The sequence below is a fragment of the Diceros bicornis genome, chromosome X (assembly GCF_020826845.1).
Source record: "Diceros bicornis minor isolate mBicDic1 chromosome X, mDicBic1.mat.cur, whole genome shotgun sequence".
Classification (NCBI taxonomy): Eukaryota; Metazoa; Chordata; class Mammalia; order Perissodactyla; family Rhinocerotidae; genus Diceros; species Diceros bicornis.
In genome coordinates, this window is record NC_080781.1 from 95,911,663 (window position 1) to 95,926,985 (window position 15,323).

General features: G+C 44.1%; 1 protein-coding gene across 1 annotated transcript; it reads right to left on the minus strand.

Annotated features, from left to right (window-relative positions):
• Window positions 1–2,791: 2,791 nt before the first annotated feature.
• On the minus strand, window positions 2,792–12,653 carry NXF3 (nuclear RNA export factor 3). Its single transcript, XM_058535260.1, has 21 exons — window positions 12,517–12,653; window positions 10,055–10,229; window positions 9,679–9,832; window positions 8,977–9,060; window positions 8,764–8,868; window positions 8,574–8,639; window positions 8,368–8,437; window positions 8,125–8,213; window positions 7,900–8,007; window positions 7,626–7,735; window positions 6,371–6,407; window positions 5,936–6,004; window positions 5,795–5,850; window positions 5,545–5,652; window positions 5,366–5,424; window positions 5,144–5,259; window positions 5,008–5,049; window positions 4,358–4,431; window positions 3,633–3,815; window positions 3,190–3,240; window positions 2,792–3,079 (listed from the first exon to the last, which is right to left on the minus strand). The coding sequence occupies exons 1-21, from the start codon at window positions 12,644–12,646 to the stop codon at window positions 3,016–3,018; spliced, it is 1,950 nt and encodes a 649-aa protein (XP_058391243.1). The 5' UTR covers window positions 12,647–12,653; the 3' UTR covers window positions 2,792–3,015.
• Window positions 12,654–15,323: the final 2,670 nt, after the last annotated feature.

A 15,323-nucleotide genomic window follows, 5' to 3' on the forward strand; every position in this document is an offset into this window, starting at 1 on the left:
CTCAGCTGCAAATATCAGCAACATGGAGGCTGCCCAGGAGGTGCTGATCTGAAGGGTCTTTGCGGATGTCATTAAGATATATTACATCAGCCTGGATTAGGGTGGACCCTAAATCTAATAATGAATTTCCTTATAAGAAACAGAAAGGAGGCAGAATGGAGGCAGGTATTTGAGTTATGCTGCCAGAAGTCAAGGAAACCTCAAGCCACCAGAAGGTGGAAGAGGCAGGGAGGACTCTCCTCTAGAGCCTTTAGAGGGAGCATGGCCCTGCTGGTACCGTGATTTTGGATTCTTGGCCTCCAGAACTGTGAGAGAGTTAATTTCTACTCTTTTAAGACATCCAGTTTGTGGCACTTTGTTATGGCAGCCTAGAAAACTAATACAGATTTTTGTATCCAGAATGGAGTGTTGCAGTAACAAATACCTAAGAATGTGGAAGTAGCTTTGGAACTGGGCAATGGGTAGAGAATGGAAAATTTTGAGGCACATGACAGAAAAAGCCGGGATGACCTTGAAGAGACTCTTGGTGGAAATATGGAGGTTAAAGGTGCTTCTGGTGAGATCTCAGAAATGAAGAACATTATTGGAAAATATAGGAAAGGCCACCCTTATTATAAGATGGGAGAAAACTGGGCTGAATTGTTTTGTTGGGTGGAAAGTGGAACCTATAAGCAATGAACTTGCATATTTAGCTGAGAAGATTTCCAAGTCAAGTATTTCTCCTTGCCATTTATAGTAAATGATGAAAGAGTTAAATTAAGGAAGGAACTGTTAAGTAAGAAGGAACTGTTAAGTAAAATTTTCCATGATTTGGAAAATTCTCATCCTATTTAGGATGCAAAAGATTTTAAGTGTGTTCTGGAAGAAAAGCCAGGAGTACACCTGGACACCTTTTGCTGAAGACTTTAGATGTGTGACTAATGGTTTCAATCAACCCTCTCAGCAGAATCCAGGAATACAGATGAGGTTATCTGGTAAATATTTGTGGACAACCCTCTTGTATGATGGCATGGACCACCTAGACATACATGAAAGACCCAAAAGTTTTTTGAGAAGAATGTTATACTACCAAAAACACTGCCAGCTTGCCTTGAAGGCAACAAAGGAGGGACAAAATGAAGGAAGGCTGTCAGACTTCTGGGGATTCTACAGGTAGGAAACAGAATGATAGAGCTACTTGGCTGCTAACATATGTTATCCATCAAGAAAAAGGAAAAATGACTCTGAGGGCAAAGACGTGGATACCGAGGCAGAGTCTAGAAAGGGGAGGGCTACCGTCATGGGCTCAGAGAACAGAGCATCAAGCCACAGAGATTATACTTGGGTATTGAAACCTAAAAGAATTCCAGACTTGCTTGGGACCAGTGACTCCTTTAATCTTTTCATGTTCTCCCTCTCAGAATGAGTATCATATGCCTGTCCCACCACTGTATTTTGGAAGCAGATAACCTGTTTTCTGGTTTTACACATCCACAGATGGAGAGAAATTTTACCTGCATATGGATCATAGCCAGAGTCTCACACATACCTGATTTAGATGATGAGATTTGGGACTTCTTGAGTTGATATTTAGATGAGATATTTGACATAGAGTTGATGCTGGAATTCATTAAGACTTTTGGGGATGGTGGGATGAGGTGAATGTATTTTTCACATGGGATGGACATGAATTTTGCGGGGCCAGAGGGCAGAATGTAGGGAATTGAATAGTGACCTTCAAAAGATACAAGTATCCAGAACCTCAGAATGTGAACTTATTTTGAATGAAGGTCTTTGCAGATAAAATTAAGGTAGAGATCTCAAGATGAAATCACCCTGGATTAGAGCGCACCCTAAGTCCAATGATGGGTGATCTTATAAGGGACAGAAAGGAGAAGACACAGAGACACAGGGGAAAAGGCCATGTGAAGATGTAGGCAGAGATACGAGTTATGTTGCGACAAGCCAAAAAAAAAAAAAACACCAGAGCAACCAGAAGCTAGAAGAGGCGAGAAAGAATTCTACCCTAGAGCCTTTGAAAGAAGCATGGCCCAGCTGGCACCTTGAGTTTTGATTTTTTGGCCTCCAGAACTGTGAGATAATAAATTTCTGTTGTTTTAAGCTATCGGCTTTGTGGTACTGTTATGGCAGCCCTAGGCAACTGATACATCAATATAGATACACATACACGCATGCATGCGTGCACACACACGTATTTTTCTGAACAATAGTTAGCTTTCTTTTCTCATTTGGTACCTTATCTCAATGTTTGCAGTTGTGGTTTTGTAGGTTATTATGGTTGGATAGCTTTTCATAGGTTTCTTGGGCATTCCTATTGCTTTTAATAGCAATTCTAGGCTAATATTAGTTTCCCTTCTCTGTACTGATTTCTTTATATGTCAAGGATATTAATCCAATGTCAGTCATATATGAGGACAATTTTTTCTTCCCTGATTTTCATGTGATCTTTAATGCTGTTTTTCCCAAAATGGATTGTTTTTAAATTTGAATAATTTTGTGTGGCTAAGAAAGTAATACTTTTCTCTGCCTAAAAATATTTGACTAGTACACTGGGGGCTCAGAATGCCACCCCCAGGTTTACCAGGGTTACAGAGCATCCCCCACCTCGGCAGCCACACAGCCCTGGGATGCACACACAGCCTGGGCTTTGGAGGGGGGGGTCCAAGAAGTGCGTCTCTACCCCACTGTTCCCCAAGAGTTGCTGACCCTCTCTGACTTCCCTTTCCTCCTCTGTAGACCAATGATCATAATACCCATCTTGAATGGATTTTGCAGAGCTTTTACATAACATGCAACATTTTTCTTTATTATCAGAAAAATCAGGGATCCTGGGTAGGAAAAATACACAGAACTAGCTGTTTGGGTGAATGAGTGTCAGTTAAGCGTTGGCTTCCCAGCCCCAAGCAGACCTCCCGGCTCGGTCACAGGGATATACTAAGACTAAAGGAAAAACATAACAAAGGTGATGAGGATGAAGATGATGACACCCAAGGGTTTCTTGTCGGGGCTGTGTTCTCAGGATCCTGGATCAGTCTGTGTGAGAGTCTCCTCTGGGATCTTGCACTGGGATTGGAGCAAGTGAAGGGAGGGAGTTGGGGCATCAACAGAACCAGGAGCCCCAAGTCTCATCCCGGGGCCACCCAGCCTCCACTCACTTGGCCTGAATTCCCAGACCTCACCTTGGGCAGAGTGAGAATCTGTGCAGCTCTAGTGTAGTCCCAGTGGCTGTCATGAAGGCACCTAGGGTAGAGGAAGGACAGGCGGCATCCATTAGGACTAAAGTGGAGACACGCTGACTGACTGCATGGTGCCATTTCCTGATCTATGCAATGGAAACATGCCTCCACGTTTACTGCATCATAGGCAGCAGAATGAGCCCTGTGGCACAGTGTGTCATAAGAAAAACTCTTGGTACCCAAATGTCTGTCAATAAAAGAATAAAGTCAATGAAATTCATAAAAGTAATGCACACCTATTCAAAAACAACCAGGTAGCATATATGTGCTGAGAGGGAAATGTTCAGGGTGATAATGAGTGAAATAAACAAGCAAAACAAATTACCTACAAGTTCCCATTATTCCCTCCTCTGCTCCTTCCAGCTCCCTCCTATCCTGTGCACACCCAGCACTCACTTCTGAGACCACTGTAGGTTCATCCCAGACTGGGTGGAGAAAGCCTGCACCATTTCTTGCTGCTCCTGGGACAGGGTGGGCACGGAGCTGGAGGTGGGTGTGGGAACTGGGACGAAGAATGCTCTTTGAGTCTCGTTGCGGGCGGTGTCCCTCACAAACAGCTGGTCATTCATGATGCATAGACTGGTGGAAAAATGGGCCCCCAGATATTACAGATGGACAACCCCACACCCCCAACAATGATCCTGCTCCCACTGCCACCCAGAAATGAGATTCCTTCCATACACCTGCTGTGCCTACCCCTCAGATTCCTTGGCTGGTACCTCTTCCCCTCTCACAGAGCCCATCTTTGGAGAGGTTGTCTACCAGCTTCACTGGATTTGTACTTTACCTGCAACCCAGGGACAATTTTACACTCAGATTTACCCTGTACAACAGCCCAAGGAGTGGACAGTCTAATCTCCATGTTCAGAGGAAGACACTGAGTCACAGAGAGGTCATGTGACTTGACCAAGGTCACACAGCTAGTGAGTGCTGGGGCCAGGAAGAGAACCCAGTGCTCTGACTCCAGAGCACATGCTCTTACCCACTAGGCTAGACTGCTCCTTGGATCTACCTCTTGGTTTTCCACAGTTTTGAGAAAACCCTGAGGTCTGCACCACCACACTCCCACACCCCTGAGCCCAGGCTGGGATGGGTGTTCCCACTCACAACACAGTACGCACCTGGAATTGTTGGCAGGGATAGCGATGAAGGTCCGTGTGAAGGCATGGACAGAACTCTGAGACTCTCCTACCACAGCAAAGCCAAACAACAAACAACAATACCACCTTAGAGTCGCACATGCTTTACATGCTCACATAGTGTTGCCCAGTCAGGGTCTGACTTGACACTCATGCTGAAGGGGACAGTTGTTCACTGGGAGTCAGGGTGTTGGGAATGGGGGGGCAACAATAGGAACAATCTGCTCCCAGTGACAGGGACCCTACTACGTGCCAGTCTCTGTGACGACCACTTTACAAGTTCATTCGATTAATTTTTCACAGCTACCCAAGAGGTGGGTGTTATTAGCTCCGTTTTGCAAATGAGGAAATGAGAGGTTAAGTAATTGGTCCAAGTCCTCAGAGTAAGGGTCTGGGATGAGAGCCATCAAACTCCACAGCCTGTGTCCCTGATGCCTGAGCTGTGAGGGGTAGACAGGCATGGAGGCAGGTCAGACCACGATTGTTTGGAGGCAGAGTGGAGACTGAATAACACAGAAGGAATAGGAAGAGAGGGGAAGAGATCAGGGAAGCTGGGAGAGTTCTGAGAGGGAGTCCAGCCAGGGGGAGGGAGGAGTCGGGCATCTGGAGTGGGGACTCCACACACACTCACCTTCCTTGAACATCCCATTGACAGAAAAGCAGAGCATCCTTTCCTGAAAAGGAAGAACCCAGGTGCTCAGTCACCACCTAAACCCCTACCCACTTGTGGCTTTCTGGGCCTGCCTGAGAGAGGAAGCAGGTGCTCACCGTCTGGAGCCACATGTCCACCAAGAATGAGCTGAAGTCATGCTGAGTTTTGGGCAACACACAGAGGGAGCGCACGATGTCATCTTTTGTGTGTTTCAGCAGCTGAACCCGCAGGTCTGTGGGGGGAGGAGAGCGAAGGTCAGGGGCTGCCACACCCTGTGTCCTATGATTGACCCCTCCACGCCCCCTTTCCCTGCCCAATCGTCCCCATCACACACGCACAGGAGTCCTTGAGTTTCTTTATATTCCTGTTATCCTTGAAGTACCCGTACAAGTTGCTTCTAGGAGAGAAAGAGGAACAGGAGGTGGTGGTCTGTCCAGTGTGGGTATTTCCAGGAGCTGGCCTGTGTCTGCTGGGGAGCCACAGAGCCCAGGAACAGAGTCTGAGCTGTGATACTCACGGAGCTGCATCCCTGGGGTTGAAGGAAATGGTCAGGGAGAAGCAGGCCTTGTCATGGTAAGCACCAACAAGACCCTGTCGGTCTCCAGAGTCATAGATCAAATAATATCTGTGGGGGAACAAAAGGGCCACAGGCTGCCTGTATGAATCAGGCCCCAAATGAGACTTCAAAGACCCAGCAAGCAGATCTGAGCTTGGGTGGCCTCAGCAGGCCCAGCCCTCCCCTTCCTCAGATTCCCAGGAGCGCTTACTGCTGCAGGAAATGCAGGACTAGACTCTTCAGCACATCAGATTCAAAGAAGCTTCCCTGAAATTAAAACAGTTTTCAGGCCCACAGCTGACGTCCCCTCCTCATGCACCACCTAAAACTCCGCTTGATCCTCTCCCCTCACCTTGCAGGTTGGTAGCCTCTTGTGGGATTCAATACCCAAGTTAGTTGGTGGGCGTGACTCCTGGCCATCCTGGGGAAGGGAAGAGGAAGTCAGCAGTGCAGACCGGGAGGTGGTGCTGGATGATCAGTGAAAAGGATGGGCCCAGGAGAGGGCAAGGGTCAGAGGTCAGGTGTGCAAGGGCCCTGGAAATTCCATGGGCAAGATTACATTTGGGATCATCATCATCGGGTCCCTGAAGCCTTTGGAGAATGTAGTTGAAGACGATCCAGAGCCTTTGTCAGGTTCCCACATAGGTCTGTACCATTGCCCTCCCTCCATGAGGTTTAAGGCTCAGGTTCAAAAATGTAACTTGGCCAAGACCTAAACGGGTTTGGAGCAGGTTGTGGGCGGTGTCAGTGCCAGTCAGAGGAGTCAATGATCAAGGAATACAATTACCAAGCGTAACAACTTGGGGAACATTTCCAGGATGGAGCTGCCAAAATCAAGACAAAACAGAAAAGTGAAACTGTAGAGGTGTCCTTCTTCATGAGTGTAAGCACACTTATACCAGAGACACAGCCCAGTGTGTCCCACCTACACTCCCATGTTCCAGCCTTCCAGGGCCCTGGGCACCTCCCCCGTAGACTGACTCATAGGAAGAGGGCTCGCTTGCTTTGTCTGCCTCTCTCCCTCTCCTCCCTCTCCTTCCTCCTGGGTAGCTCCCACCTAGACTGATCTTACTCCTTTCTCCAGTGCCACAACATAGCATTTGGAGCCAAGGCTCCAAGGCTTCCTTCTCCTCCCTGCCTCCCTTCCTTCCTCCAAGTCCCCACTGGAGGCTCCAGAGAAAAGAGGGAAAAAGGTGGGAGCCCAGGGCTCTGCTACCTCACTGGGGGTCCAGCATTATGCCAGGGCCAGGACATCCCCCAGAGATGGCCCAGGATGCTGGGGCAGGGAGGTGAGTGAGGCTGGGCTCAGGAGGCAGGGAGGGAAAGGGAAGGGATGAGGACAGAGACTGAATGAAGGTAGGAGGAGAGAGATAAGAGAGACAGAGGGGAATAGAGACAAGGGAGAGAGAGAAAGCAAAGGGAAGGGAAAGAAGCTCTGCCATGGTGGTGGAGGTCATAAAAGAAGAGAGAAGAAAGGGGTAATGGCTTCCCTGCTGCAGCCCTTTCCTTCATCTGCCCTGGCTGGCCCTGGACCCAAGGTAGGAATGGAAAACATGCCCTTGTTGGGCTGGGGGCCCATTGGATACTGGTTGACACTTTAACACCTGTGTGAACTCAGTCTGAGCTGGGAATGGGAAATGGAGCAGCCCTGGGGGTAGGAGACCTTCCCCAGAAGGAGTCAAGAGTCAGGCCCCAGCTCAGCATGGGGTTGCCTGTCTGTGGCCCCCTCTTATGATCACCGCCTTCTCTCCTGATGGTCCCTGTGTGCCTGTGCCTGTCTTAGTTGATTCCTTGTCTGAGGAATCACACCCATCTTGGGTGACTCAGGGCTCCTCTGAAGGACCAGGCAGGATGATGTGACATGTGGAGGGAGGGAGGGGCAGTGCCCCTGAGAGGCCTGTCCTCTAAGCACAGGTGAGGGACACAGAAAAGAGAAGGCAGGGCCTGTGGTCCTCCCAGAGGACAAGGGCTGCTGCCTCCTGCAAACAGTCACTGTTAGGGGTAGCTCAGGCTCCCAGGGGGCAACAGTGGGTACAACTGACCTTATGTTGGTTGACTTATCTGGGAAGGTGGCACACAGGGGGGTTCTGTTCGCACACATTTCCTCTGGCTCTCGCCCTTTGCCCTTGTCCAACTTCCCTGCAGACTTCACCTGTGATTATGAGGAGGAACAATGTGTATCAGAGAAAGAGAGCCAGGATGACCCTGCACCCCAATCCCTTCCATTTCTAACAAATCCACTTCCCTGCCTCTTGTCACCATCCCATGAGCCCTCCCACTTTCCTTTCAAAGAAGGATCTGGGTACTGAACCTCACCTCATTGCTGGAGAGGTTCAAGTGCTTGATGTTGGAGGCATTCTGCATAGTGGTGGACAGGCCACCCAGTTGGTAGGGTTTCGTGTTGCTCAGGTTCAAGGGCAAAAGCTATGATGAGGAAATATTTAGAGTGAGGACCCCAACAGGGGTCTGAGACAATCTGCCTCTTCTACCTAATCTCTCCCACCCTCACCAACAACTCCAGCACTGGGCCCGAGTCCTCACCTTATGCATGTTCTCTTCTTGGATCTGTAGGGAGGCAGCCATGCCATTTCTAGGATTTGGTACCCTTTCCACACCATGGGTCATCAAATCTCCAGGAGGCCGGGAGGAGGGAATCAGAAGGCTGAGAGGAGCCCGGCTGGTACAGCTCCAGCACCAACCCCTCCCCAGGTTATCATCCCTAAGTCTCCTTCCCAGCAGACCCCTCTGTCCTCCCCTGTCCTAAAATTACTGTTGTAGCCATACCAGGGTCAAAGCGAAGTCTCTGGATGTCAAGAGATTGCTGGGAGACATCATATCGTTTGTTCGTGGTCAGCTGCAGAGGTAGAGATGGGGTTCAGCGGCTCTGAGTCTCAGGAGGTGAAGGGAGGCAGCAGGTGGGGGAAGAAGAGGTGGGTCTGGATGTGAGTGCACAACTTGTCTTGAGTCTGCTTTACCTTTATCTGCTTTACCTTTTCTGACTTCATCTCCTTCTGCACAGAGCTAGGTGCATCAGAGGGGCTGACAAAGATAGATATCTGTAAAGAACACAAGATGGGCTGGGTAAGCACCAGGAAGTCTGAGCCTTGGGATCAAGCAAGACCTTGCTCCTGTCCTGCCCTCTTGCACCTAGCTAAACCTGGTCACGTCTTTGACACACACCATTTCATTATTCTCATCCCAAATCTTGCCATTGACATTCTTCAATGCGAAGGCAACGCTGGGATTCTCAACGAAGAACTGGGCCTGCATTCTCTCATAGTGAAACTATAAGGAGAGGGGCAAGAGAAACAGAATATGAGATCAGAGTGTCATCCTCATCTGGACCTGCCACCCACTCTGTTTCCACTCATCTGCCTCACTGTCCTCTCTTACTTCAACTGGGGTGAAGGAGACACTGCACTGCTTCTGAATCAAACTCAGCAGCCACTTCTCATCATATTTTATGCCAAATGGAATCTAGGAGTGAAAGAAAAGATGGGAGAGGAGATTGACATAATGGAATCTAAGGCTAAGATAAGACCCAACCATGTCTTCCTTTCAGTCTTTTTTTTTTAGGCATTAAAATAATTTCTTAAGATAGGACAATATCCATTATTTATAACTTATTACCAAATGTGGATTTCCTAAATACTCTTTCTTTCCATTCAAATACTTTTCTTCAAATAATCAACTTAAGATGTTTAACATGTACTGTCTTTTATAAAGTTCCAAGAGATCCTACCTAAGGCAGACCTGGCCTGCCCCTCTGACAAGAACTCCAGAGACTCAACCTACTCCCACACTCAGCTTGAGCCAAATTAAGCCTTCCTGTGTGGAGTTGCTCCATCTCCTTGGCAGTAGTTTCCTCCTTTGCTTTTAGATAACCTCTCCCATTCTCCCTACAGTTAGTCTGTTCCTTTTATATTGCTTCTCTGAGTCTGCCAGATGATCTAGGATATTAACTCCTGGTAATAAAAAGACAGATTACCAACTGCTCTGCCCCAGAAGAGTACCTAGCATCTCTACACAAGTCCAACACAGCACCCTCTGTTCACCTTCTTCTACATATTAGGTCCATCTTGCCAGGACACTCACTATTATCTTGAACCAGCTCCCCAAGGTCTCATCCTGCCTGTTCCCCTCCATTCTTCTCTCTGGAGGCTTTTGCTCTCTCTCCACGTTAGCACGGGTTTGGTCCTGTTTCCGAAAACTGCCTCTTCGATGATAGCGTGGAATGGCATAGGGAGCACTGTGGGGAAGTGGAAAGAAAGAAATAGTCCATGTATACTCAGAAAGTCTTCTATACATGTTTGCCCCACTAATACCAGGGCTACAATAAAGTTTGCTCAACCATTAACATGATCCTCTCATTCCTCACTCTTCCAGGCTGGAGAGAAGAATGATATATTGAACTACAGGGTTATGTATTCCACTAGCTAGTACATTTCAGCCATGCTGATTGGTCGCTTACTATCTTACTCCAGTGTCCACATGAGCATCACTTGTTGCTGGGTCTCCATCTTGCTGCTGGTGAGATGAAGGATGAATGCTAGAACTGGCTTGTTCAGACCAATTGCAATATCTCCTTCGGTAAATACCCCAGCATCTTGCTCTTCTTTGTAAGAAGTTAAGTCGGTTGTTGTGCCCTGAAATTGAGAACAACATGTCAATGGTTCCAATACCAGAAAAAGTCCTGGGGAAATATCGTGGCTAATGGAGGAATATCTCTGACTTCTATAATCTAAAAAGAAATGCATCACAGGGCTAAAAAGGTTGAAAGATTTCACTGTGGTTCCACTTCCTGGGAGATGACAGGTGGGGAGCATTAGCAGCCAAGAAGAAAACAAGCACAGAAGAAAGGGTTTGGGACTAGGGTTTAACTGTGAATGTTATTTCCTGCTTTGCCCTTTTCAGGCTAGATGACCTGGGACAAGTTGCTTATCATCTCCAATTCTCACTTCCCTCCTCTGCTCTAGGGGGATAATAAAATCAACCCTGAAAGTTTGGTGTTATGGTTCAAAGGTCAAAGGTGAGTTCCCAGCCCGAAGGAAGAATTAAAGACATGAGAGATGTCTGATGAAAATATCCAGAATGAAGCCTGGAGAGACATAATATGGAAATACCAAAAGAGAGGGGAAAAGAATTAAAGGAGATGTGGTGAACATATCTAACACATGGTTAATTTGAGTCTTGGAAAGAACAAGAGGGAATAGTGGGGAAGTGGATATTTGAAGAGATCTTGATTGAGAAGTTTCCAAAAGTAAGAAGATATCAAGTCAGTATAACAATATTAACAGGAGAAAAAGTATGCTTTAAGGAAAAACATTCCTAAAGAAAAGATATACATTTTATAATGATGTTAATGTAGCAAAAACTGGGAAAATTTGTGATCAGAAGACTCGAACTAAAAGAAATATTAAAGATTCTTCTTCAAGTAGAAGAAATATGATCCCAGATGGAGGCACATAGATGCAGAAAAGAAAGACTAATGACATTTGTGAATATGTAGGCAAATCTAAATGAGTATTGACTATACAGCAAAATGATAATAATTTCTTTTGGAGGTTTAAACATATATAGAATTAAAATGCATGACAATAAATTGGGAGGGAGTAAATAGAATCAAAGCATTCCGAAGTCCCTTCATTGTCTGAGGAACTTTAAAGATCTAATTTACATTAGACTATGAAAAGTCAAAAATGTATGCTGTAATCTTAAAAGTAAACACTACAAGAATGGCAAAGGAATATTTAACTACCTAGCGAAATGAGATAGCAATTTAATAGTTAAAAATAACGATTGCAAAGGAAAGGAGAGGAAAAGGAACTTAGAACAGGCAAAAATAAATGAAATATGGTATATATAAACCAAATTATATCTATATTTACATTAAAAGTTTCAGACTAAATATTCCAAACAGAAAAACAGATATTATCAGACTGGATAAAAAACATTCCATCGAATGCTCCTTAAAAGAGACATACGCAAAATTTAATGATCTAAAAAATTTGAAAATAAAAAAATTGACAAAATGTATACCGTTTACACACTAACCTACTGAAAGCTGTATTACCATATTAGTAAAAGAAAAGGTATACTTCTTTGAACAAAAAACATTACTAGAGAAAAGAGGGAGATTTCGTTATAATGAAAGGTTCAATGCAATAAGCAGATATTAGGAAAAAGTTCACATTTTGTATACATGTCTTAACATAGACATAGAACCAAAATATGCAAAGCAAAAACTGACAGAAGTAAATGGAGAAATGGTTAAATCCATGGTCACATTGCAAAATTTTAATACACCTCACTGAGTGACACATAAAATGGCAGACAAAAATTTAGCTAGATGGAGAAGATTTAAAAACGTGATTTAAGTAAATTAACAAATTTCCTTAATTGACATAGAAAAATGCACATAACAACTACACATGGAACATTCCAGAATAAGTCATACGCTGGGCCATAAAGCAAGCTTCTAGAAATTTCTATGGGGAGTAACACAATCTACCTTGAATAGTTGATGTAATATTCAAGGATAATGGTTGCCCATCCCTTCCTCTAGTATGACTCCAAAGAATGTTAATTTACACTAACCACCTCCACCTACGTGACTCTCCCGACTCTCCAAACCATGGACCTGAGAGGACCACATGACTCAGGCCTTTCTCCTCAACCAGGGAAAAAATTTCACCTTGGCCGTGACCACTTCCATAAGAGGGGAGGTTTTCCACGTAGAACCAGGATAGGTGTCTCAGGGGCCACTTGGCCCATTTCCTCAAGAGACTGGAAAATAGTCAGCCTGAGCCTTCACCTCCCCTCCTCTAAAGGGAGGGAGGATCTGTGTCCTGTGGCTTGAGGCGGGGAAGGGGACCCAGAACCCCTCCTGCCCTGTGGGGATCTGAGGCTAAGGCCTCATGCTGACCAACTCACCCATGGTGTAGCTTGAAGGCTGTGACTTGTCACCAATGTCCTCAGAGGCTTCTTGTGAAGAGAATCTGTGGGGTCTGGAGCTGGAGGTTTGAGGAAGATCAGGGAGGGATGCCGAGGAAGATGAGAACATGCTTCCAACCGCTTTGTCAGGGCTACACAAACAAGATGGAGTCCTTACAGGAAGTCTCTTCCTCAAAAGCAGAGAGAAGAGAGCCCTGGGGGCCAGATGAAACTTAACTTCCTATAGTTACTGCCCCCTGAGTTTGCTACCAGCCTAACACCCAGGAAATTGTTTCCAACTGAACCACCCCTGCAGAGGAGGCCACCTAGAGTCAGGAGGCCTGGGATCCAGATACTTGTAGCTACAAACATAGGGAACTCTGTGTGCTAGTCTCTGTGTCTGCTGCATTACATTGTGTTCCTTCATTCTGCAAACTCAGAGCACTCTGAGTGCCAGCTCAGGCCAGGCTCTGTATTTGCTACCTTGCATCTATTCTTTCATGTGTTCTTCACAAGGGGACTCTGATATCGGAATCACCAGCTTTCCAAGGTTGCTGAGGTTTAATGAGGTGCTGGAGCTTGTCTGGAGTCATTCAGACGCTACCTGGAATAACAGAGACTGGAATTGACCTCCATGGAATGGGGATGACCTCTCCATGCATAGCTTTACTAATTTCTTGCTGCAATATATGGCATTTTCTTAAGTTAGCGAAAAGTAACAAAATGTTCTGAAAATAGTAACATGGCTGGAATAAAGAAAATAACAGAGTTTGGTGGGTCACTGTAATAAAAGTAGAAGAAAACAAATCATGTCTTTTGTTTCAAAAAAAATGTAGTCAATATAGATAGATGCACCTTAGTGGTCAGAGCCAGAATTATAACTCCGAAAGTCTGGAGGGTTTTGCAAGGAGGAGGGAAAGAGGGAGAAGCCTGTATGCCAGTGCATCAGCCAGAACTTTCTGGAATTTTCCACTTCTTATACACAATCCCTTCCTGGATCTCTATGCCCTAAGAGAGGAAGTCCAGCTCCTGAGAGAAGTATGGAAAAATTAAGTGTGAACATATCGGGTGAGGGAAGTTTAAGACAGAAATGCACACATATACACAGATAAACTGTCAAGTCAAAAGTTGAATTTTTAAATTTTTTACATAACAGTATCATGTGAACATTTTTATAACGTGGTAAATATATGTGAACTTTTTTGTCAATTGTTTATTAGATATTTTCAAGTGTTTCAACAAATTTGCCTAATCACAAAATATTAAACATTAAAAATGTATACTTAGAAAATGAAATCATTCTGCACCTTCCATCTATATGATCCCCTCACTGTGACTCACAGATATTCAAGATATCTAATGTAAATAGATGGGTGCACATATTCCAGATGTGTTTCTCTTTAGGTAATGTGTATACCCACCTTAAGATATTTATGTAGTTATATAGTTATAGATATATTCTTTTTGAAATTTGTAATCACATGAATAATTTTCTGCAAATTGATTTTTCACTTATTATGACATCTCCAGATTTTAATTTCTTCAATTAATGCAGTTTGGCATCTTTTCAGATGTTTATTGGAGAAGCATTTTGCTTTTTAGGTGAATTATGTGTTGTTATCTTTTCTTTTTCCTTACTGATTAACAAAAGTCCTTTAGGTTCTTGCACATTAGCACAAATTCTCTAATATTGCTTGCAAATATTTACTCTCAGCTTTTAAAACTTCTAATTCTTTTCTTTCAACAGTACAGAAATTGCTTTAATTTTCATGGATTTTCTTTATTTAAAAATAATACAGCTATGACAGAAAAAAAATGAGGAATATATAGGGTTGCATCAAATACTAGTCCACTGGGAATTCTAGATTCAAAGCCTTGAAGGCCCCAGAGCACAATGGAAAGAAGATTTAGACCTAATTCTACATTTGTGAATAATGAGGAAAATAATTTAATACTTGTTTGCTTATAGCAGATACCATGAAAAGTGCCTCTAGCTTAAAATAGTTCTGTGAATGATAATTTCCTTTCCTCCATGGAGGTTACTTTTTTTCTACTTCTGTCTAGGCCCCACACATCACCTCCAGGACAGTGCAATCCTTGTGGCCCTATATCCAGGCCTCCAGGCCTAAGGGATGAGAGTTCATCTCCACCATCATAGTCACGACTAAGACATGGGGGAGAGGGTTGCTATCAGCGTGACATAGACACCAGGGGAATTAAAAACTACCTATGCATCCCAAGAAAAACTTTTAACTATGTTACAAGCTTAATTAGAGAAATTAAAGGGAAGTTAAAAAAAAAACCTATCTATCCCAAACAAAAATCTCACATATAAAGAAATGCGGATTATTGAAAAAATACTGGAACATGATTTATAGGCAAATGTTTAATATTCTTTTATATAAATAAATCTGATTAATAAAAGTGTCATTCAAAGTCTATTGAAATAATTCAAATAAGAACTACACATCACAAACATATAAAGATTAAACAAGTACAAAAACAATTATATATGCATGTATGTATATATGCGTATATATATTTACATATACATATATTCATAAACATATATATAACGTATGAAGAACAGTATATACATATTGTGAGCAAAATTTGGAAGAAGGTGTATGTTCATGTAAAACTACTTATATACTACTGTACACAGAGGTATATATCTGGGGAATATAAACTAAATTACCAAGGATGTACATCTTGCTATATAACCAAATGAAAAAAATACAAAAATATTTTCTCTGATAAATACACATTCTTGCACTACATTAGTTTTTGAAATAAATGTATTAATT

Bases quoted from the DNA above. Each gene is read 5' to 3' on its own strand.
- NXF3 (XM_058535260.1), bottom strand. From the start codon at position 12,646: ATGTTCTCATCTTCCTCGGCATCCCTCCCTGATCTTCCTCAAACCTCC. The intron at 6,005-6,370 runs GTAATTGTATTC...TCCCTTCCCCAG, and splicing joins TCCCCAAGTTGTTACGCTTG to GATGGCCAGGAGTCACGCCC. The intron at 3,816-4,357 runs GTGCGTACTGTG...TTTTTCCACCAG, and splicing joins ATCCCTGCCAACAATTCCAG to TCTATGCATCATGAATGACC.